The sequence below is a fragment of the Myotis myotis genome, unplaced genomic scaffold, assembly GCF_014108235.1.
Source record: "Myotis myotis isolate mMyoMyo1 unplaced genomic scaffold, mMyoMyo1.p scaffold_m19_p_1, whole genome shotgun sequence".
In the NCBI taxonomy this organism is placed as follows: Eukaryota; Metazoa; Chordata; class Mammalia; order Chiroptera; family Vespertilionidae; genus Myotis; species Myotis myotis.
Genome location: NW_023416313.1, coordinates 93,568,573 through 93,591,430, shown reverse-complemented (window position 1 = coordinate 93,591,430; position 22,858 = coordinate 93,568,573). Strand labels below are relative to the sequence as shown.

The following is a 22,858-nucleotide window of genomic DNA, read 5'->3' as shown; positions in this document are numbered from 1 at the left end:
TCCCAGAAAAAGTGCTGACAGAGGCCATTGTTCCTTTGCTGAGACCTCCCCACCAGAGAGTTGACAAGCAGTCGCCATATCTGAGACTCCATCAACCTGTCCCACACTTTTCACCCTTCCTGGTGACTCCAAGAAACCCCATACCACTCAATCTGCAGCCCTGCCTAAGCTGTTTGCAGTGTCTTTTCCATATGAATGGCCTGTCCTGGGTTAGGCTTCAGATTCTCCTAAAATCTCTTAGAAAAGGAGAAGCTGGCCTCAGGGTGTCCATACTTCTTGTTAACTGGTCCCAGGCCCAGCACTTGCAGCAGCTTGTGATGATTCACAGCTTGGCCTCTCCTGGGAACCTCCAAACCCAACAAAAGTAGCAGCCATCTGCAGATCATTCTGTAGCTTGTGTGGGGTGGCTTCAGGCAGAGCATAGGCAATAGCTGACTTTGCACCTCCAGGGAGGCCCCAGAGCCAGTACATCTGGCAGTCAGCTTCAGACAATACCAGATTACAACCCTACCACATCCACAAGTGACAAACTCAAAGGGAATACTTAGTGAGCATTACAGCCCCATTGAAGCAAGTCCTGCTGCACAGGGGTGTCTCTAGCACAGCAGCTCTTCTTCTGTAATTGCAGCTGGTCTGCACAGCTGATTGGCCTGTCTCTCCAAGTGATGCCAACATCAATCAAGGCTCAATTACCATAGGATAGAGCCCACAGCCCACACAGGGGCATACCTAGAGTTCCCAGCTCAGGTAATGGGAGAGGCTGTGCCACTGGGCCCTACAGGACATCTACTACATAAGGTCACTCTACTAATTCCAGGAGACATAGTAGCTCTATTTAGTAAATAGAAGCAAACACAGGGAAGCAGCCAATATTCAGACAAAGAAACATGTCGCAAATGAAAAACAAACAAACAAAAACAAACAAATAAACAAGCCAACAAACAAAAAAGAAACAAAAGAAATCTCCAGAAAAAGAACTAAAGGAAATGGCAACAAGCAAAATACCAGATACTGAGTTCAAAACAGTGGGTATAAATATGCTCAAGGAACTTAATGAGAATTTTAAGGAACCTAGTGAGAACATCAACAATATAAAAGAGGACTAGTTAGAAATGATCGATACAATAACTGAAATGAAGACTAATTTACAAGGATCAACAGTAGAAGAGAAAACACTGACAAATCAGTGATTTGGACTATAAGGAAGCAAAACAAAACAAAACAAAACAAAATGCCCAATCAGAAGAGCAAAAAGGAAAAAGAACCCAAAAGTATGAAGACAGTGTAAGGAGCCTCTGGTACAACTTTAAGCATACCAACATTCACATAATAGGGGTGCTGCAAGGAAAAGAGAGGGAGCAAGAAATTGAAAACCTATTTGAAAAAATAATGACAGAAAACTCCCCTTACTTGGTAAAACAAATACACAAATAAGTTCAGGAAGTGCAGAGAGTCCCAACAAGATGAACCCAAAGAGACCCACAGCAATACACAGCATAAATAAAATACCAAAGGTTAAAGACAAAGAGGGAATCTTAAAGGCAGCAAGAGAAAAGCAGTTACCTGCAAGGAAGCTCCCATAAGACTGTCAGCTGATTTCTCAACAGAAACTTTGCAGTCCAGAAGGAACTGACCAGAAATATTTAAAGTGATGGAAAGCAAAGACCTAAAACCAAGATTACTCTACTCAGAAAAGCCATCAATTAGAACTGTAAGTCAGAAAAAGAGCTTCACAGACAAAAAAATCACACAAAACAAAACAAAAAAAACTAAAGGAGTTCATCACCACCAAACCAGTATTTTGTGAAATGTTGAAGAGTCTTCTTTAAAAAGAAGAAGAAGAAAAAAAAAAGAATCAAAATGTGAACAATAAAATGGCAAAAATACATATCTATCAACAATTGAATCTAAAAATCAAAATAAATGAATAAGAAGTCTAATTAACACAAGCTAATGAATACAATAAAACAGAAACATGGAAATGTGGAACAGATTGATGAATCTTGAAGTGGTGGGGTGTGGGAAGAGATTAATCAAAGATCTTATATGCATACTAGAGACCTGGTGCACAAATTCGTGCACAGGTGGGGTCCCTTGGCCTGGGCCCCACCCCGGCAGGCCCAGGGGAGGGACTATGAGAGGTTGGCCAGCTGGCCTGCTCTGATCTGGGCTGATCGGGGTCAGCCATCTCAGGGAGGTTGGCTGCCATGGGAGGTTGGCTGTGGGAGCACACTGACCACCAGGAGGCAGCTTCTGTGTTGAGCATCTGCCCCCTGGTGATGAGTGCACATCATAGTACCAGTCGATCGGTTGTTCAGTTGCTTAGGTTTTTATATATATAGACTAGAGGCTTGGTGCATGAAAATTCATGCACTTGGTGGGGTCCCTCAGCTTGGCCTGTGCCCTCTCACAGTCCGGGAGCCCTTGGGGGATGTCTGACAGCAGTCAGACAACCTTAGCGCTACTGTGGGTGTGGGAGAGGCTCCCACCACTGCTGTGCTTGCCAGTCACCAGCCTGCCTTGTAACTGAGCAGCACTCCCCCTAAGGGAGCGCACTAATCACCAGTGGGCAGCTCTGGCCCCACCCCCCCCATCACCCTGCTGATGCCCCAGTGGCCTCCCTCTGTGGAAGGCGACCAGTGGGTTGATTGGGGCCTGGAGACAGCTGGTGATCAGCCAGCCCCACCCCCAATCCCTGTACCCTCCCTCTGCCTGCTGGAACCTGCCTTGGCTGGCCTGGCACCACCCACTCGCTGGCCCCGTTCCCCACCAATCGGTCATTCCACCAACTGGTTGATTTTCAAGCAGTCAATTAGGCTTTTATTATATGGGACGAGAGGCCCAATACATGAAATTCATGCACTCGGGGGCATCCCTCAGCCCAGTGTGTGCCCTTTCACAGTCTGGGGACCCCGTGATTGATTGCCCCAATGAGGTAGGCCCTGCCCACATAACTGGGGCTCCTTGAGAGATCATCCCAAAGAGGTAGGTCCTGCCCACCTAGCTGGGGCTCCTTGATGGATCACCCCCACAGAGGGAGGCCCCGCCCACCTGCCGAAGCCCGCTGGTTGGTAGCCTGGGCTTCCTTCTTTGGGGTGATCATGGAGCCCCCCAGTTGATCGCCCTGCCTGCTGGTGGCCTGGGCCTCCCTCTGCAGGGCGATCATGGGGCGATGACCGGGACCCTGACCAATCACATCGCACCAGCTTTGGCTGGCCTGGCACCAGTGGATGTCATAGCGTGGTCATCTGGAAGGTTGTTTGGTCGATTGGCATATTATTCTTTTATTACTATAGATATGCATTATCTATGGACAGACAATAGAGTGGTGAAGGCCTGAGACAGGGTGTGAACTGGGTGGAGGGAGGCAATGGGGGGAGGGGGAACGGGAGTGTCTTTAATACTCTCAATAACAAGGTGTTAAAAAGAAGAAGAAATCAAATATATGAATAATAAAATGGCAATAAATACATATCTTTCAACAATTACTTTAAATGTAAATGATTAAATGCTGCAATCAAAGACATTCAGTGACTGAATAAAAAATAAAACAAGACCCTTACATATGCTGTCTACAAGGAGACTTACTTCAGATTAAAAGACCACACAGACTGAAAGTGAAATAATGAAAGAAGATATTTCCTGAATATAGAATCAAATAAACAAAAAAGTTGAGGTAGCAAAAAAAAAAAAAAAGGTTGGGTAGAAATTTTTACACCAGGCAGATTGACTTTAAAACAAAGGCTATAACAAAAGATGAATAAGGCCCCGCCAACATGGCTCAGCGGTTGAACATTGACCTATGAACCAGGAGGTCATGGTTCGATTCCTGGTCAGGGCATATTCCCAAGTTGCAGGCTTGATCCCCAATGTGGGGCATGCAGGAGGCAGTCAATCAGTGATTCTCTATCACCATTTCCTTCTCACTCTCTCTCTCTCTCTCCCTCTCTCCCTTCCTTTCTGAAATAAAAAGCAAATTTTTTAGAAAAGGTGAAGAAGGACCCAGCAACTCCACTTTTGGGGTATTTATCTGAATAAACCTAAAACACTAAAAAGAAAAGATATATACATGTATATGTTTATTGCAGAATTATTTATAACTAGAGGCCTAGTGCATGAATTCATGCACGGGTGGGGTCCCTCGGGGTAGCCTGTGGGGATTGAGCTGAATCCTGCAGTCCAGCGTCGTTGCCTGCCACTCCTGCCTGCTGCTCCTGCTCTTCCTGGCCCCGTTGCGCCTGCTGTGGGCTCGCACCACTGCAGCGGCACTCGCCATCTGTGAGCCCAGTGTCTAGCACCTGTCTCGAGGGTGGTGGGGGGAGCCGGGACGTGACTGGCCCTCTATCCAGGTGGTAGGATGCCCTTGCTGGCCTAGGATCCAGACTCGGTCTGCTGGCGTTTCGGTCGATTCTCAGGAGCCACCTGGCAGCCGCTTGTACAACATTTCTTTCTTGTGAAGCATCTAGGGAGGGCAAGCTGCGGAAGTACCTGAAGCCAGTGGCGCTGCTGGGATCATGCTGGTGGCGCTGGTCCATCAATGCCTGGGCCGTTCTCCGGAGACTGAACCTGTGGGGCTACTGAGGGAGTGAGTGGTTGCCACTGGGCTGGTGGGCTTCTGGGATGGGTTGGTCAGCTGAGTGGTGCTTCTACTGTGGGAGCACACTGACCACCAGGGGGCAGCTCCTGCATTGAGCGTCTGCCCCCTGGTGGTCAGTGCGAGTCATAGTGACTGGTCATTTGGTCATTCAGTCACTTAGGCTTTTATATATACTAGTGGCCCTGTGCACAAAATTCATGCATGGGGGAGGGACTGTTCCTCAGCCCAGCCTGCACCCTTTCCAATCTGGGACCCCTCAGGGGTTGTCTGTCCCTGTGGGATCAAGCCTAAACCAGCAGTCGGACATACCTCTTGCTATCCAGGACTGCTGGCTCCTAACCGCTTCCCTGCCTGCCTGCCTGCCTGATTGCCCCTAACCACTCTGCTGTCAGCCTGATCAACCCCAAGTGCCCCGCCTTCCAACCTGATCACCCCTAACTGCCCCCCCACTGGACTGATTGCCCCAAACTGCCCCCCCCACCAGCCTGCTCCCCCATAAATGCCCCCCCCCCCCGCACTGGCCTGATCACTCCTAACCGCCTCTAACTCAGCCCTGCCACCATCACTTTGTACGGAAGGATGTCCAGAAGGTCTCCTGGAAGGCCTCCTGGTCTAATTAGCATATTACCCTTTTATTAGTATAGATAGCTAAGATATGGAAGCAACCTAAGTTTCTATCAATAAATGAAGGGATAAAGAAGAAGTTTCCAGTGCATATATACAATTAAACATTACTCAGCATAAGAAAGAATGACATCTTGCTATCTGAAACAATATAGATGGACCTAAAGGTATTATGCTTAGTGAAATAAGTCAGACAGAGAAAGATAAAGTCAGATGATTTCACTTATATATGGAATCTAAAAAACAAAATAAATAAACAAGCAGAACAAAAACAGTCTCATAGATACAGAGAACATTTTGACAAATGGTTGCCTGATGAGAGAGGGTTTGTGGGAATGGGTGAAAAAGGTGAAGGGATTAAAAAGTACAAATTGAAAGTTACAGAATAATCATGGGGATATAAAGTACAGCATAGGGAATATAGTAAAAAATATTTTAATAACTACATATGGTGTCAGATGGGTACAAGGTTTATTGTGTTGATTACTTTTGAAAGTTATATAAATGTCTAATCATGGGATTGTACACCTTGAACTAATATATTGTGTCAACTGTAATTTAAAAATTAAAAAACTCAAATTACTTCAATGTTATCTTGCCAATGGCCCTAAGTTCTTTGATCTCTTGCAGCCTCATAAGTTTAGAAAATAGTCTTAAAATGAAAAAAAGTTGAAAAATTTTAAAAGATAGTGATTTTAGATTGTAAGTCTCTAGAAGCAAGAGATCATATTTTATATGTTTTTTGTCCTTTCCCAGAAACTTTAGTTGTCCCCAGAAAACTTTATATCACAGTATTTGTAGCATGTTAATTTACTTATTATTTGAAATTTATTAAAAATATTTCTATACTTGGCATCATTTACCTTTATAATTACAATCTTCAAATGAAATCATTAAGGTAACAGGTTAAAAATTAGTCTATGCTAGGATTGGGCTTTATTTACAAGTGACTTTTAGTGTAAAAATGAATTCTATGGTACTAGGGACAAATTCCTTAATCTCCTTTTTCCCTTTGGAAATGACTGACTACTTGGATCTTGAGCTTTGATATTTCCCAACAGTCTTCCATGCCCACATAAGGTCAGACTGAGTTACTTCTACACTAGAATGAGTCATCACTCTTCTGAAATCTTCACTTTACTCTATTATAGCTTAACTATATTACATTGTAACAATTTATTTACACATCTGTGTCTCCCACTAGATTGGGCTATTTGGGTTTAGGCCCTCGTCTTACGCCCTTAGTATCCAGAAGAATGACTGTCAGGTACTATCTCCAAGCCTGTAAAGGCAGGGGGGTTCAATATATGTTAAATAAGAACAGAAAGACACATACAGATATAAACAAAACATAACATCTAAACATCATATGTACTTACAACATAATTAAAGGATGTATCAGCAACCACTGCAAACTGACGGTACAATGTGTGCCTAGTAAACATCTCATTCTTAAGGACATGAAAACTGAAAAAAAAAAAAAAGAAAACAACAGTAAAATTAGAATATATAGATATCATAGGATAAAGCAAATCAGTATGATGTTTATGTAGTTAGGAACTAAAATTTTCAGTGTTAGAGCAAAGAAATAGGAGTAAAAATTTCAAAATATGAGTATGAACATATTTCTTTTTTTATTTTTAAAATTACGTATTTTCCAGCTTTGAGAGACACTGAAGCAATGGCAATACCATTTCAATGAGCCACCCGAGGGCCCAGGCTATGGCTTTAAAACATTTCTCCCTAAACGAATCAGGGCATCTTTCAGAAATGGCTCTTTCTAGAACTAAAGCAATAAATAGACAAGATGAGTCTGGAGCATTTTATTGTTAAGGGAATCATAAAAAATTATCTAAAACACACACCACAAAGTTGTTAATTTTAAAGGGCTACAATTAACTTAAGATTGGAGAAATTAAGCATAAAAATAATGATTATAATGTATTGAAGCAAACTTATATATTAAAACTTTAAGAAATTCTCAGTCTATCTATATTGCAAATAATGCTAAAATTAGGAGATTCACTATCAAGAAATCATGATCTGTATAGGAAGCCAAGTGTATGCTGGACAGCCTTTGGCAAGCTAGTAGGAAGAAAAAATTACAGTATTCAGTCACACAAGGCACTCTTAGAAGAGATTTTGGTATGTGACTCATGGATCAAAACCACTATGAGGTACCACTACAGAGCTATAAGGCTGACTAAAGCCAAAAAGACAGACAACAAATGTTGAAAAGGACAGAGAAATTGGAACCCTCATTTATTGAGGAATTGTAAAATGGTATAGCCACTTTGGAAAACATTTTGGTAGTTCCTCAAAATGGTAAAAAGAATTATCATGTGACCCAGTAATTCCTTCCTATGTGTATACACAAGAGAATTTAAAACATATGCTTACACTAAAACTTGTACACAAATGTTAATAGCATTATTCATAGTAGCCAAAAAGTGGAAATAATTCAAATGTCTAATAAAGAATGCATAAAAATGTGGTATAATCATACGATAAAATATTATTTGGCAGTCAAAAGAAGCAGAGTACTGATGTATTCTACAACATAGATGAACTTGAAAACATGCCAAGTGAAAGAAGCTAGTCACTAAAGGCCATATATTTTATGATTCCACTTATATGAAATGTCCAAAATAGGCAAATCCTTAGCAATAGAAAACAAATTAGTGGTTGTTAGTTGTTGACAGGAAGGGGAATGGGAGGCAACTGCTAATGGGTATGGGGTTCCTTTTCGGGTTGATGAAAATGTTCTGATTTAGAAAGTGGTAATGGTTGCCCAACTCTGAATACACCAAATCCACATTTTAAAAAGGTGATTTTATGGAATGTAAACTATGTATCAATAAAGTTATTATACAGTAAATTACTGTGTGTGCTAAAAATGGAATCCTATGAATAAAGAAGAAAGTAGAGTAACAAACAAGAACTTTAATATCATCATAATAAACATATAAAAGAAAATAGAGGAGAGAATCAAGATGGCGGCATAGGTAAATGCCTGTACTCACTGCCTCCCACAACCACATCAAAATTACAACTAAAACACAGAGCAACTACTATCCAGAACCACCGGAAAGCTGGCTGAATGGAAGGACTACAACTAGAGAGGTAAAGAAGAAAGCACACTGAGACTGGAAGGAGGTGTGGAGGCCCAGAAAGGGCTGGTCCGGCACCCAGGTGTGTATCTTTTCTAATCCAGAGGGAGATCACCTCTGTGGAGCCCACCCCCACCCCCTGGAGGAGCAAAGGGTCCCAGCCCCACACCAGACCTCCAGCTCAGGGCTGGGGAAAGAAGTCCCTATGGCAGTAAGAACTGCAGACTGTAAAAACCAGTGCGGATTGGGGCTGAGTGTCACAAAGGCTGCGGGAGACCAAGCTGCTCCTCTTAAAAGGCCAACACCATGAACTGAATTTACAAGCTCCTGCATCCTCTGAGCTTCAGTGCCGGGCAAGGTTCTGGGGGACCCAGACACATACAGGGAGAAACTGGACTGTTTGGCATCAGGGCAGGAACGCAGGGGTGGCTTTCTTCCAGATGAAGGTGCTCACAGCAGTCATTGTTCCCATGCTGGGACCTGCCCGGTGCAGGGCTGACTGGCAGCCATTTCTGTTTGCTCTGCCCCGGTGATTCCCTAAAACCCCACTCCACCCAATTTACAACCCCACCCAAGCTGTGTGCAATGGCTTTTGCATATGAATGACCTATCCTTTCTCAGGCTAAAAAGCTGTCAAACAAGCTGCAGCAGGGTCAGTGAGCACCAAACCTATCAATAAAAGGCTCAAGAACCAGCACCAGCACCACCCTACCTTGCTTCACAGCTTGGCCTCATCTGGACACTTCCAAACCCAATACAAAGAGGAGGATTATGGAGATCTCTCTGTAGCTCCTGCTGGCTGGCCCCAGGCAGTGGCTGACTTTGCATCTCCTTGGAGACCCAAGAGCCAGTATACCCAGTGGTCAGTGTGAAACCATACCAGATTACAACTCTTCACATCTGTAAGTGACACACTCAAGGGGCAGACTCAGTGAGCACCACTGAAGCAAGTCCTGCTCCATAAGGGTATCTCCTGCACAGAAACTCTCCCACTGTAATCGCAGCTGGTCCCCACAACCAATTGGCTGGAGGTCAGTTTTTCCCAGTGACACCAACAGCAATCAAGGCTCAACAACAAAACTGTGCACACAGCCCACAAAGGGGTGCATCAAAGAGTGTCTGCCTCAGGTAATTGGGGAGGCTGAGCCACTTGGCCCTATAGGACACCTAATACACAAGGCTACTCTATCAACTCAAGGAGACTTAGCAGCTACTCAATATATACAAACAAACATAGGGAAGCAGCCAAAATGTGGAGACAAAGAAACATGTCACAAATGGAAGAAATGGAAGAAAGCAAAGTATTGGATATATTGTTCAAAACCACAGTTATAAGGCTACTCAGAATCTTCTAGAAACCTCTGAAGAACTTAGTGAGACTTTCAAGGATGTTAGTGAGAATGCCAAAAAAAAAAAAAAAAAAAAAAAGAAATGGAAAATGAGCAGTCAGAAATTAAGCATACACTGATTGAAATAAAGAATAATATTCAGAGATTCAACAGTAGACTAGAGGATCATGAGAATCAAATCAATGATTTGAAATATAAGGAAGCAAAAAACACCCAATCAGATCCAAATGCATGAAGATAGTGTAAGGAGCCTCTGGGACAACTTCAAGCATACCAACATTGAAATTGTGGGGTTGCCAGAAGAAGAGAGAGCAAGATATTGAAAACCTATTTGAAGAAATAATGACAGAAAACTTCCCCTACCTGGTGAAAGAAATAGACTTACAAGTCCAGAAGCACAGAGAACCCCAAACAAGAGGAAACCAGAGAGGACCACATCAAGACACATCATAATTAAAATGCCAAGGGCAAAAGACAAAGAGAGAATCTTAAAAGCAGCAAGAGAAAAACAGTTAGTTACCTAGGCAGTGCCCATATGACTGTCAGCTGATTTCTCAACAAAAACTATGCAGGCCAGAAGGGAGTGGCAATAAATATTCAAAGTGATGAATAGCAAGAACCTACAACCAAGATTACTCTACCCAGCAAAGCTATCATTTAGAATTGAAGGTCAGACAAAGAACTTCACAGACAAGCAAAAGCTAAAGGAATTCATCACCACCAAACCAGTATTATATGAAATACTGAAGGGTATTCTTTAAGAGGAGGAGGAAGAAGAAACAGGTAAAGATAAGAAATATGAACAACAGCCCTAGCTGGTTGGACTCAGGGGATAGAGTGTCAGCCTATGGACTGAAGGGTCTGAGGTTCAATTCCAGTCAAGGGCACATGCCCAGGTTGTGGGCTTGATCCCCAGTGGGTGGCGTGCAGGAGGTAGCCAATCAATGATTCTCTCTCATTATTGATGTTTCTATCTCCCTCTCCCTTCCTCTCTGAAATCAATAAAAAATCAATAAAAATGTATTTTAAAAAAGAAATATGAACAACAAAGTGACAACAAATATATATTTATCAATAATTGAATCTAAAAATCAAATGAATGAAAAATCTGATGAACAGAATAAATTGGTGAATGGAATAGAATCAGGGACATGGAAATGGAACAGACTGACGATTCTCAGAGGAAAGGAGGTGTGGAGGGTGGTACGGGAAGAGATTAGACAAAGATCTTATATGCATGTATGCATTACCTGTGGACACAGACAATAGGGTGGCGAGGGCCTGGAGTGTGGTGAGAACTGGGTGGAGGGGAGCTATAGGGGGTGGGGAGGAAGAGGGACATCTGTAATAATCTCAGCAATAAAGATTAATTTTAAAAAAGAAAATAGAGGAAGAGATCAATAAAATAGACAAAAAGATGGGGAATTTCAGTAAAGAAATTGAATTGATTATTTTTTTAAAAGAGTAACCCGCCCTAGCTGGTTTTGCTCAGTGAATAGAGTGTTGGCCTGTGACTGAAGGGTCCTGGGTTCTATTCCAGTGAAGGTCATGTACCTTGGTTGCAGGCTGTATCCCCATCCTTGGTCAGGGTGCATGCTTGAGGCAACCAGTCAATGTGTCTCTTTCACAATAATGTCTTTCTTTCTCTCTGTCTTTTCCTCTTCTTTCCACTCTCTCTAAAAATCAATGGAGAAATATCCTCAGGTGAGGATTAATAAAAGAAAACAAAATAAAAAAGAGAGAGATAAATCACCTTAGAACTGAAAACATCATATATAATATTAAGAATTCCATAGATGGACTAAATAGCAGAATGGATATAGAAAAACACGTGATTATTAATCTCAAAAGCAGATCAATTAGAAAATATACAAAAATGAAGCACAGTGAGGGAAAAAAAAGCAAGTGCATAAGAGACATATGGGTAACAGTGAAAAGGAACAACATACATATAATTAGAATCCAATAAAAAGTGAGAATGAGACAGAAGTAATATATGGGAAGATAATATCCAAGAATATTCCAAAAAATATTCCAGAAAATCTTAAAGCACCCAGACATGGAAAAACACATTACCTTCAAAGGAGCAACAAGACAGAGTGCTGATGTCTCACCATCAACAATGGAAGCCAACATTCCATGCACTGGTACCATTAACATGCCAAAGCATATAACTGCCAATACAGAAGTCTATACTGAGAGAAAATATTCTTCAACAATGAAGGTAAAATAAAGACATCTTCCTATGAAGAAAAACTGACAGAACTATTGGCCAGCAATCCTATATTAACAGAAAAAGTAGAGAGAGCTGTTCGGACAGGAGGAAAATGATACTAGATGGAAACACATTAAGAGCAGGAAGAAATGGATGCTTAACAAACAGTAAAAATATGGGTCAATATAAGTGAATATTGACTATGCCAAACAATCATAATGTCCAATAAAATAAAAATTTATATTAAATTACAATAAAAATGTGAGAGGTTAAATTGAGTTAAAATATCCTAAGGTTCTAAAATTATTGGGGAAGTTACATCAAATGAAAATTCATAGAAGAGTTATATGTGAAGAATATAGTTTAAAGTTTGAAAAAGAGAAAAGAGTAAATAACAATAGAAGAAAACATGGAATAAAAATAAATTGATTTGTTCAAAAAAGAGAAAAATAATCAGGTCAGCTAAATAGAAAACAATATATTGCTCTGACTGGTGTTGCTCAGTTGTTAGTATGTCAGCCTGCACACCAAAGGGTTGCAGGTTCATTCCTGGGCCCCGGTTGGGGCATGTGTGGGAGGCAACCAATCGATGTGCCTCTCTCAAATTTCTCTCTCTCTCTCTCTCTCTCTCTCTCTCTCTCTCTCTCTCTCACTCTCCTCCTTCCCTCTTTCTTTCTTCCCTGTCTTTCACTCTCTAAAAATCAATGGAAAAAATATCATCAGGTGAAGATTTAGAAAAAGAAAAGAGAGAAAGAGAGAAAACAATGTTAGATGCAAACCTAACTCTATCAATAATTTCACTAAATGTAAATGAATGAGGTATGTCAATAAAATAAAAGATTGGCAAAATATATTTAAAATCTAATTATGCAGCTTACAAGAGACATATTTAAATATAAAAATAAGAGAGACACGTGAGCGGTGCACTCTTGTCCAGGGAGCATCAGCCCCATGAGCAGCCTGCCTCGGGCCTAAGAGCAGCAGCCTCATGTGGCCTGTCCCTGTCCAAGGAGCAGCAGCTGTGTGAGTGGCCCACTTCCCCGTTTGAGGAGCAGCAACCATGCGAGCAGTCTGACCTGTCCGAGGAGCAGCAGCTGCATGAGCAGCCTACCTACGTCTGAGGAGCGGCAGTCCTGCGCAGCTCGCCCCCATCCGAGGAGCGGCAGCTGCGCACAGCCTGCACCCTGCACTAGTCCGAGGAGCAGCAGCTGCGCAAGCATCTTGCCCTCATCCAAGCAGCAGCAGTTGCACGAGCAGCCTGCCCAATCCGAGGAACAGAAGCTGTATGAGCAGCCCGCCCCCATCTGAAGAGCAGCAGTTGTGAAGTGGCCGGTCCCCATTCGAGGAGCAGCAGACATGCAATCAACCTGTCCAAGTCCAAGGAGCATTAGCCCCACAGGCAGCCCACCATATCAGAGGAACAACAGCAGCGTGCATCCAGCCCCCATCCAAGGAACAGCAGCCTCGTGATCAGCACACCCTCTGTCTAAGGAACAGCAGCTGTGTGTGAAGCCTCCCAGCACCAGCCAGAGGAGCCACCACAGCTGTGAACAGCACCCACCAGAGGAGCAGCTGCAACCACAACCACCCGAGGAGCAATCACAGCTCAAGGAGCCACTGCCACCCAAGGAGCAGCCCCTGAATGACTCAACATCTAGATATGTTGGTGAGATTAAACATGGGTAGGCAAAGAAACCCCCAAAGGAAAGAAAAGGAGGACTCACCAGAAAAGCAGCTAAGTGAAAAAGAGGCATGCAACATGACAGAAAAAGAATTCAGATTAAGGCTCCTAGAATGCATAAACCGAATGGAGGAAAAAATCAACAACTTACGCAAGAATCAAGAAGAAATGGATGAAAAAATTAACAACTTATGTAATAATCAAAAAGAAATGGATGAAAAAATCAATAAATTATGTAAGAACCAAGAAGAAATGAAGAGTGATATAGCTGCAATAAAAAACACCATTGAAAGTATCAACAGTAGACTAGGAGAAGCAGAGGACCAAATTAGAGAATTAGAAGACAGGGTAGCAAAACACACCCAAACTGAACTGCAATTGGAGAAAAAAATTAAAAGACAGGAGAGCCTAAGGGAGCTATGGGACAACATGAAACGAAACAACTTATGAATAATAGGGGTGCCAGAACAACAGAAAGAGGAACAAGGGTTAGAAAACCTATTTGAAGAAATAATATCAGAAAACTTCCCTGAGGTGGGGAAGAAAAAAGTCACACAAGCACAGAGTCCCAAACAAGGTGAACCCGAAAAGACCCACACCAAGACACATCGTAATTACCATGGCAAATGTTCAGAACAAAGAGAGAATCTTAAAGGCTGCAAGAGAGAGATGGAAAGCTACATTCAAGGAATCTCCCATTAGATTATCAAATGATTTCTCAACAGAAACACATCAGGCCAGAAAAGAATGGACAGAAATTTACAAAGTGATGCAAAGCAAAGGACTGAATCCAAGAATACTCTATCTAGCAAGGCTATCATTCAAAATTGAAGGGGAAAGAAGAAGCTTCATAGACAAAAAAAGGCTAAAGGAGTTTAACACCACCAAGCCAGCAATGCAAGAAATGCTAAAGGGACTGGTGTAAAAAGAAGAAATAAAAAGCTCAGAAAGAAAACAGGCACAAAAAATAGAAATGGCTACAAACAAGTACCTTTCAATAATAACTTTAAACGTAAATGGACTAAATGCTCCAATCAAAAGACATCGAGTGGCTGAATGGATAAAAAAACATGACCCATATATTTGCTGTCTACAAGAGACCCACCTCAGAATAAGGGAGTCACATAGACTGAAAGTGAAGGAATGGAAAAATATCTTTCAGGCAAATGGAAATGAAAAAATAGCTGGGGTAGCAATACTTATATCAGACAAAATAGACCTCAAAGTGAAGGCCATAAGAGATAAGGAAGGCCACTTCATAATACTAAAGGGATGAATACAACAAGAGGATATAACCCTGATAAACATATATGCACCCAATGCAGGAGCACCCAAATACATAAAAAAAAAACTCCTGGAAGATATCAAGGGAGAGATCGACAACAATACAATCATAGTAGGGGACTTTAATACACCACTGACATCACTGGATAAATCCTCTAGACAAAAAATCGGCAAAAAAATAGCAATCCTAAATGACTCACTAGATCAGATGGACTTAATTGGCATCTTCAGAACATTTCACCCCAAAGCCACAGAATATACGTTCTTCTCAAGTGCTCATGGGACATTTTCAAAAATAGACCACATATTGGGTCACAAACAAAGTCTCCCCAAATTCAAGAAGAATGAAATCATACCAAGCATCTTCTCAGACCACAATGGCATAATATTAGAAATAAACTATAATAAAAACAACCCAAAATACTCACACACTTGGAAGCTGAATAGCATGTTATTAAATATTGATTGGGTTACAATGAGATCAAAGAAGAAATTAAAAACATCCTGGAAACTAATGACAATGAAAACACAACAATCCAAAACCTATGGGAAACAATGAAAGCAGGCATTAGAGGGAAGTTAATAGCTCTACAGGCCTGTCTCAACAAACAAGAAAAAATGGTAGTAAATCATCTAACTCTACAACTCAAAGAATTAGAAAGAGAGCAACAAGAAAAGCCCAGAGTGAGCAGAAGGAAGGAGATAATAAAGATTAGAGCAGAAATAAATGACATAGAGACCAGAAAAACAATACATAAAATCAATGAAACCAAGAGCTGGTTCTTTGAAAGGATAAACAAAATTGATGAACCTCTAGCCAGGCTCACCAAGAAGCAAAGAGAGAGGACCCAAATAAACAAAATCAGAAATGATAGAGGAGAAATAACAGAGCCCACAGAAATACAAATGATTGTTAAACAATACTATGGACAACTCTACTCCAACAAATTAGACAACCTGGAGGAAATGGACATATTACTACAAAAATACAGCATTCCAAAACTCAATCAGGAAGAATCTAAAAATCTCAATAGGCCAATAGCTATGGAAGAAATTGAAGCAGTCATCAAAAAGCTTCCAGCAAACAAAAGCCCAGGTCCAGACGGCTTCACAGGTGAGTTTTACCAAACATTCAAGGAAGAACTAAAACCTACCCTCCTCAGACTACTACAAAAAATTCAAGAGAAAGGAACACTTCCAAGCTCATTCTATGAAGCCAGCATCACCCTAATACCAAAACCAGGTAAAGACAACACAATGAAAGAGAATTACAGGCCAATATTACTTATGAACATAGATGCCAAAATCCTCAACAAAATCTTAGCAAATAGGATCCAGCAGTGCATCAGAAAGATCATACACCATGACCAAGTAGGATTTATCCCAGGGATGCAAGGATGGTACAATATCCACAAATCAATAAACGTGATACATCATATAAACAACTTGAAAGAAAAAAACCACATAGTCATATCAATTGATTCAGAAAAAGCATTTGACAAAATCCAACACCCATTTCTGATAAAAAAAACAAAACACACCTCTCAGCAAGGTGGGAATAGAAGAATCATACCTCAACATAATAAAAGCCATATATGACAAACCCACAACCAATATCATACTCAATGGACAAAAACTAACACCATTTCCCCTAAGAACAGGAACAAGACAGGGATGCCCACTCTCACCACTCCTGTTCAACATAGGACTGGGGGTAGTAGCCATTGCAATTATACAGGAAGAAGAAATAAAAGGCATCCAAATTGGAAAAGAAGAAGTAAAACGTCCTTATTTGCAGATGACATGATATTATACATACAAAACCCTAAAGACTCCATCAAAAAACTATTAGACTTAATAAATAAATTTGGCAATGTAGCAGGATACAAAATTAATGCCAAGAAATCTATGGCATTTCTATACACAAATAGTGAACTTTCAGAAAGAGAGACTAAAAAAACAATCCCATTTACCATCACACCAAAAAAATTAAGATACCTAGGAATAAACTTAACTAAAGAGGTAAAAGACCTCTACTCAGAAAACTACAGGATGTTGAAAAAAGAGATAGAGGAAGACATAAACAGATGGAAGAACATACCATGTTCTTGGATTGGTAGAATCAACATCATTAAAATGTCCATACTACCCAAAGCAATCTATAAATTCAACGCACTTCCCATTAAAATACCAATGGCATATTTCACAGACCTAGAACGAACTCTCCAAAAATTCATCTGGAATAAAAAAAGACCCCGAATAGCTGCAGCGACCTGAGAAAGAACAAAGTAGGTGGGACCTCAATACCAGATATCAAGCTGTATTACAAAGCCACTGTTCTCAAAACTGCCTGGTACTGGCACAAGAACAGACATATAGATCAATGGAATAGAATAGAGAGCCCAGAAATCTACCAGAACCAATATGCTCAATTAATATTTGACAAAGGATGCAAGAACATACAATGGAATCAAGACAGTCTCTTCAATAAATGGTGTTGGGAAAATTGGACGGATATATGCAAGAAAATGAAACTAGACCACCAACTTACACCATACACAAAAATAAACTCAAAATGGATAAAGGACTTAAATATAAGATGGGAAACCATAAAAATACTAGAAGAATCCAAAGGCAACAAAAATCTCAGACATATGCCAAAGCAATTTCTTCACTGATACAGCTCCTAGGGCATTGGAAACTAAAGAGAAAATAAACAAATGGGACTACATCAAAATAAAAAGCTTCTGCACAGCAAAAGAAACCATCAAAAAAACAACAAGAAAGCCCACTGCATGGGAGAACATATTTGCCAATGTTATCACCAATAAGGTTTTAATCTCCAGCATTTATAGGGAACTCATACAACTCAACAAAAGGAAGATAAACAATCCAATCAAAATATGGGCAAAGGACCTAAATAGACACTTTTCAAAAGAGGACATTCAGAAAGCCAAGAGACATATGAAAACATGCTCAAAGTCACTAATCATCCAAGAGATGCAAATCAAAACTACAATGAGGTACGATCTCACACCTGTTAGAATGGCTATCATCAACAAATCAACAAACGACAAGTGCTGGAGAGGATGTGGAGAAAAGGGAACACTCGTGCACTGCTGGTGGGAATGCAGGCTGGTGCAGCCACTATGGAAGACAGTATGGAGTTTCCTCAAAAAACTAATAATGGAACTCCCATTTGACCCCGTGATCCCACTTCTAGGAATATATCCCAAGAAAACAGAAACACCAATCAGAAAGGATATATGCACCCCTATGTTCATAGCAGCACAATTCACCATAGCTAAGATCTGGAAACAGCCTAAGTGCCCATCAGTAGATGAATGGATTAGAAAACTGTGGTACATCTATACGATGGAATACTATGCTGCTGTAACAAAGAAGGAATTCTTACCATTTGCAAAAGCATGAATGGAACTGGAGAGCATTATGCTAAGTGAAATAAGCCAGTCAATGAAGGAAAAATACCACATGATCTCACTCATTTATGGATAATAAAGACCATTATAAACTTATGAACAAAAATAGATACAGAGGCAGAGAAGCCTCAAACAGACTATCAAGCTACAGCAGGAAGGCCGGGGAGGGTTGAGGGGCAGGAGGGGGGTAAGAGATCAACCGAAGAACTTTTATGCATGCATATAAGCATAACCAATGGACATAAGACCCTGGGGGGGGGGGGGTAGGGGAGTCCAGGGGATTGTCAAGGGCGGGGAAAAAAGGAGACATATGTAATACTCTTTGTAATACTTTAAGCAATAAAACAATTTAATAAAAAAGCCATTAAACTAAAAAAAAAACAACAACAATAAAAAAATATATAAAAATAAGGTAAGTTGATTTTAAAAAGCTGGAAAAAGTGCACCATGCAACCTTAACTGAAGAATAGTGATATAGTTATAATATTAGATGAGGAGACATTAAGCCAAGAAGCATTATAGAGATAAAGAGGAGCATCTGTCTCATAATGACACATATGAATGATAATTTCACAGGAAAATACAAGAATTCTAAAGTTTTAGGTTTCTAGCAACATAGCTATAAATTGTTTAAAAGAAAAATTGACAGAACTAAAAGGAGAAATAAATAAATCTATAAACATAGTGGGAAATGTAATACTCCTCTCTCAATAGTAACTGCAGCAAAAAATCAGTAAGTATATAAAAAAATATGAACCACACAGTAAAGTTGATGTAATTGAAATATATAGAACACTGCACCCACCAATGATAGAATTTCTATGCTTTTTAAGTGTACATGGAACATTTTAAAAATTGACCATATACCGAGTCATAAAACAATCATCACTGGGTATGTGCCTGCAACCAAGGTACATGCCCTTGCCCGGAATCAAACCTGGGACCCTTGAGTCTGCAGGCCAACGCTCTATCCACTGAGCCAAAACGGCTAGGGCTAAAATATATTTTTATTGATTTCAGAGAGGAAGTGAGAGTGAGAGAGAGATAGAAACATCAATGATGAGTGAGAATCATTGACCAGCTGCTTCCTGCACGCCCCACACTGGGGATCAACCCCTTGGCCTCTGGCAGTTGTGCCTGGCCCATCCCCCCATAATGGTGCTATCCACTCTCCTGGAGTAGTTAGTGAAACTTAAATAAAAAGAAGCAGCTCTGAAGAGTATAAATTGTGCACTGAGAACACCACAGGCTGTGGAGGGCTGTGCAATCCACAGCTCTGGGATCACATGTAGCAACCTCCCGTGCCACCTAGTCCCTCCTGGCTTCTGCCCTTACCGGCTTCTGCCCAATGGGGAGGCGGGGGAATGGCTCAGGCCAAACTCTGGGAGCTTCCTGATGGCTCTCACCCCACACTTCACTTTCCAGTCCAGCCTACAAGCACCTGCAGCAAGCTAACCTACTGGTTGGAGCATCTGCTCTCTGGTGGTCAGTGCACATCATCGCAACTGGTTGAACCTTCGAACTCCCAGCCAAACTCCAGTAGAGGGGACAATTTGCATGTTAGGCTTTTATTATATAGGATTGTTTGTTTTGTGTGTTTTTGCCATTTGTTATTATTGTTGTTTTGCTATTGAGTTGTGTGAGTTCTTTTCTTTTCTTTTGTTAATCCTCACCTGAGGCTTCTTTTCCATTGATTGTTTTAGAGAGAGTGGAAGAGGGAGAGACACAGAGAGAGAAACATCAATGTGAGACACATAGATTGGTTGCCTCCAGCATGTGCCTGGGGATGGAGCCTGCAATCCTTGACTGGAATCAAACCCCTGGCCCTTCAGTCACGGGCTGGTGCTCTAACTACTGAGCAAAACTGGCGAGGGCTGTGAGTTCTTTCTATATTTTTTTATATTAACCCTTTAATATATATATGATTTCCAAGTATTTTTTCCCATTCTGTAAGTTGCCATTTACTTTTGACGATGATTTCCTTTGCTGTGCAGGAGCTTTTTAGTTTGCTGTAGTTCTGTTTGTTCATTTTTGGTTTTGTGGCCTTTGCTTTTGGTTTCAAATCCAAAATATCATTGCCAAGACCAATGTCAAGAAGTTTACTTTATGTTTTCTTCTAGGAATTTTAGTTTCAGATTTTAGATTTAAGACCTAATCCATTTTGAGTAGACTTTTGTGTACAGGGTAAGACAGGGTTCCAGTTTCATTTTGGGGGGCGTGGCTGTTCAATTTTCCCAACACCATTCATTGAGGAGACTGTCCTTTTCCTGCTGAGTATTCTTGGCTTCTTGTCATAAATTAATTGGCCATATATGTGGGTTTACTTATTTTCCATTGATCTGCATGTCAATTTTTATGCTAATACTCTATTGTTTTACTATAACTTTGTACTATAGTTTGAAATCAGGAAGCATGATGCCTCTAGCTTTGTTCTTTTTCAAGATTGTTTTGGCTATTTGTGGATGTTTTTTGTTTTTGGGTTGTTTTTTTTTTTGGTTTTGTGTGTGTGTGTGTGTGTGTGTGTGTGTGTGTGTGTGTTTGTGTGTGTATGTGTGGTTCTATATACATTTTATAATTGTTTTTCCTATTTCTTTGAAAAATTCCGTTGGGATTTTAATAGGGATTGCATTGAATCTATAGATGGCTTTGGGTAGTATGGACATTTTAAGATATCAAGTTTTCCAATCCAGAGCACAGAGGATCTTTCCATTTATTTTCATCTTCTGCAAATTTATTCATCAACTAAATAATTTTTACTATACAGATCTTTCACTTCTTTGGTTCATTTATTCATAAGTATTTCGTTCTGTTTTTTTTTTTTATGAAGTTTTTGTTTGTTTGTTTTTAAATATGTTTTAATTGGTGTTGGAGAGAGAGGAAGGGAGATAGTAAGAGAGAAACATCAATGAGAGAGAAACATCAATTGGCTGCCTCCTGCATGTTCCCTACTGGGGATCAAGTCCACAACCTAGGCATGTGTCCTGACCAGGAATCATGGGTCGATGCTCAACCACCGAGCCATATCAGCCAGGCAGTATTTCACTCTTTTTGATGCAATTGTAAATGGGATTGTTCTTTAATTTTTGATAATTTGTTATTAGTGTATAGAAAGATGTTTTAAAAAATAAAAGAAAGAAAAGTAACTGATTTTTGTATATTGATTTTGTATCCTGGCTCAGAAGGGTTCCTACGGACCAACTCCTGGAGTTGAGGTGGGAGTGGCTCCATCACAGTGACAACACCCAGGTAGTGATCTATTCCTGAGCTGATGTGGCACACCTGTGCACCATTGTGCCAAGAGAAAAGGCAATGATGACATTAGCAGCAGAGCCAGGCATGCCTTGTTAAGAAAAAGGACTAGTCCCTGCTCTTGTCAGCACTATATAAGTTCGATGTTCCTGGAAATAGAGCTAATTCAGTAAAAATGAAAAAGGAGCTTGGAGAAGAAGCTCCAAATTCAACTGGGACTGAATATAAACCATGAATTGGCTGAGAAATTATTGGATTAAACTGTCACCTGGACTAAGGTGAAGTTTTTCTTCTACTAAACAAAAATGATTGTTCCTGATCTCCGACCTGTTACTGCAAAATGAAATAGCCATTTTAGCCCACTTAATCTCCATACCACACCATGACACAGCACTTTCTATGTTGTTGCATGTATTACCTTGAGTTAGCCCTTGGTGATGCAACCAAACCATTATGAACAAATGCATTATGTCCCAACATTATATTCTAGTTAGTTAATTAAATGAGAAAACATATAGAAAGTGTGTAATAATACTTCCTGTTGTTCTAAATATTTAGATAACAACATAAAGTCTTCAGAGACCAAGTTGATAGATATGATTGTCAACATCTTGGTTAACAGCAAATCAATTTGAAGTAAAACTGAGATATTCCTGTAAATGGTCATTGAGTAGAGAATGAATTCCATAGGGACAGATACATGATAAATCTTAAGGATGAAAGTAAACCCCACAGAAATAAGTAAGGGAAAGACATTCTATTCGGTTTCAGAGATAGCTCCAATTCCCTGTGTGGGGAAATGAAATTAGGTGGGTGTTTAAACTTTCCTTTGTTCTCATCCTCTAGTTTCACCTGTATCAATATGCTATCCTTATAATGACTCTGTGAAGGGACAGGGGAAGTATTAATATGCCCATTTTTTCAGAGCACAAAATAGTTATCATCACAGATGTGAAACACAAGCCGGAGTGGAAAGCAGAACGTTTTACCACAAGGAGGAGATCCTTTACTCATCATCTGGTGGTATTTCTGTTATGTAGATTCTCAACATGACACCTGGGATTTTTCAGTGCTAATGTTCAGAATTTTACACACACACACACACACACACACACACACACACACACACACACACACTGCATGTTTATGAAGTGCAGTGCAAATGTATGGCATTATCACCCCATGAAGTCAGGTATGAGCCTCAAGTGTGACCTACGACATCAGACCAACATTGAATCTATCCTGTAGATGCTTCACTGTGAGAAAATCTTGCAAAGAAATTTCCAACATGCAAAGAAATTCTAGTGGA

At 40.6% G+C, this 22,858-nt stretch overlaps 1 protein-coding gene across 1 annotated transcript in view; it reads right to left on the bottom strand.

Annotated features, from left to right (window-relative positions):
- Positions 1 to 279: 279 nt before the first annotated feature.
- The window catches only part of CUNH10orf67 (chromosome unknown C10orf67 homolog), a 107,381-nt gene continuing 84,802 nt past the window's right edge, over positions 280 to 22,858 (bottom strand). The window contains exons 15-16 of the mRNA XM_036328118.1: positions 6,601 to 6,688; positions 280 to 507 (exon numbers count right to left, since the gene is read on the bottom strand). Of these exons, the coding sequence (XP_036184011.1) occupies positions 280 to 507; positions 6,601 to 6,688 (316 nt within the window). The remainder of the gene's footprint in view (positions 508 to 6,600; positions 6,689 to 22,858) is intronic.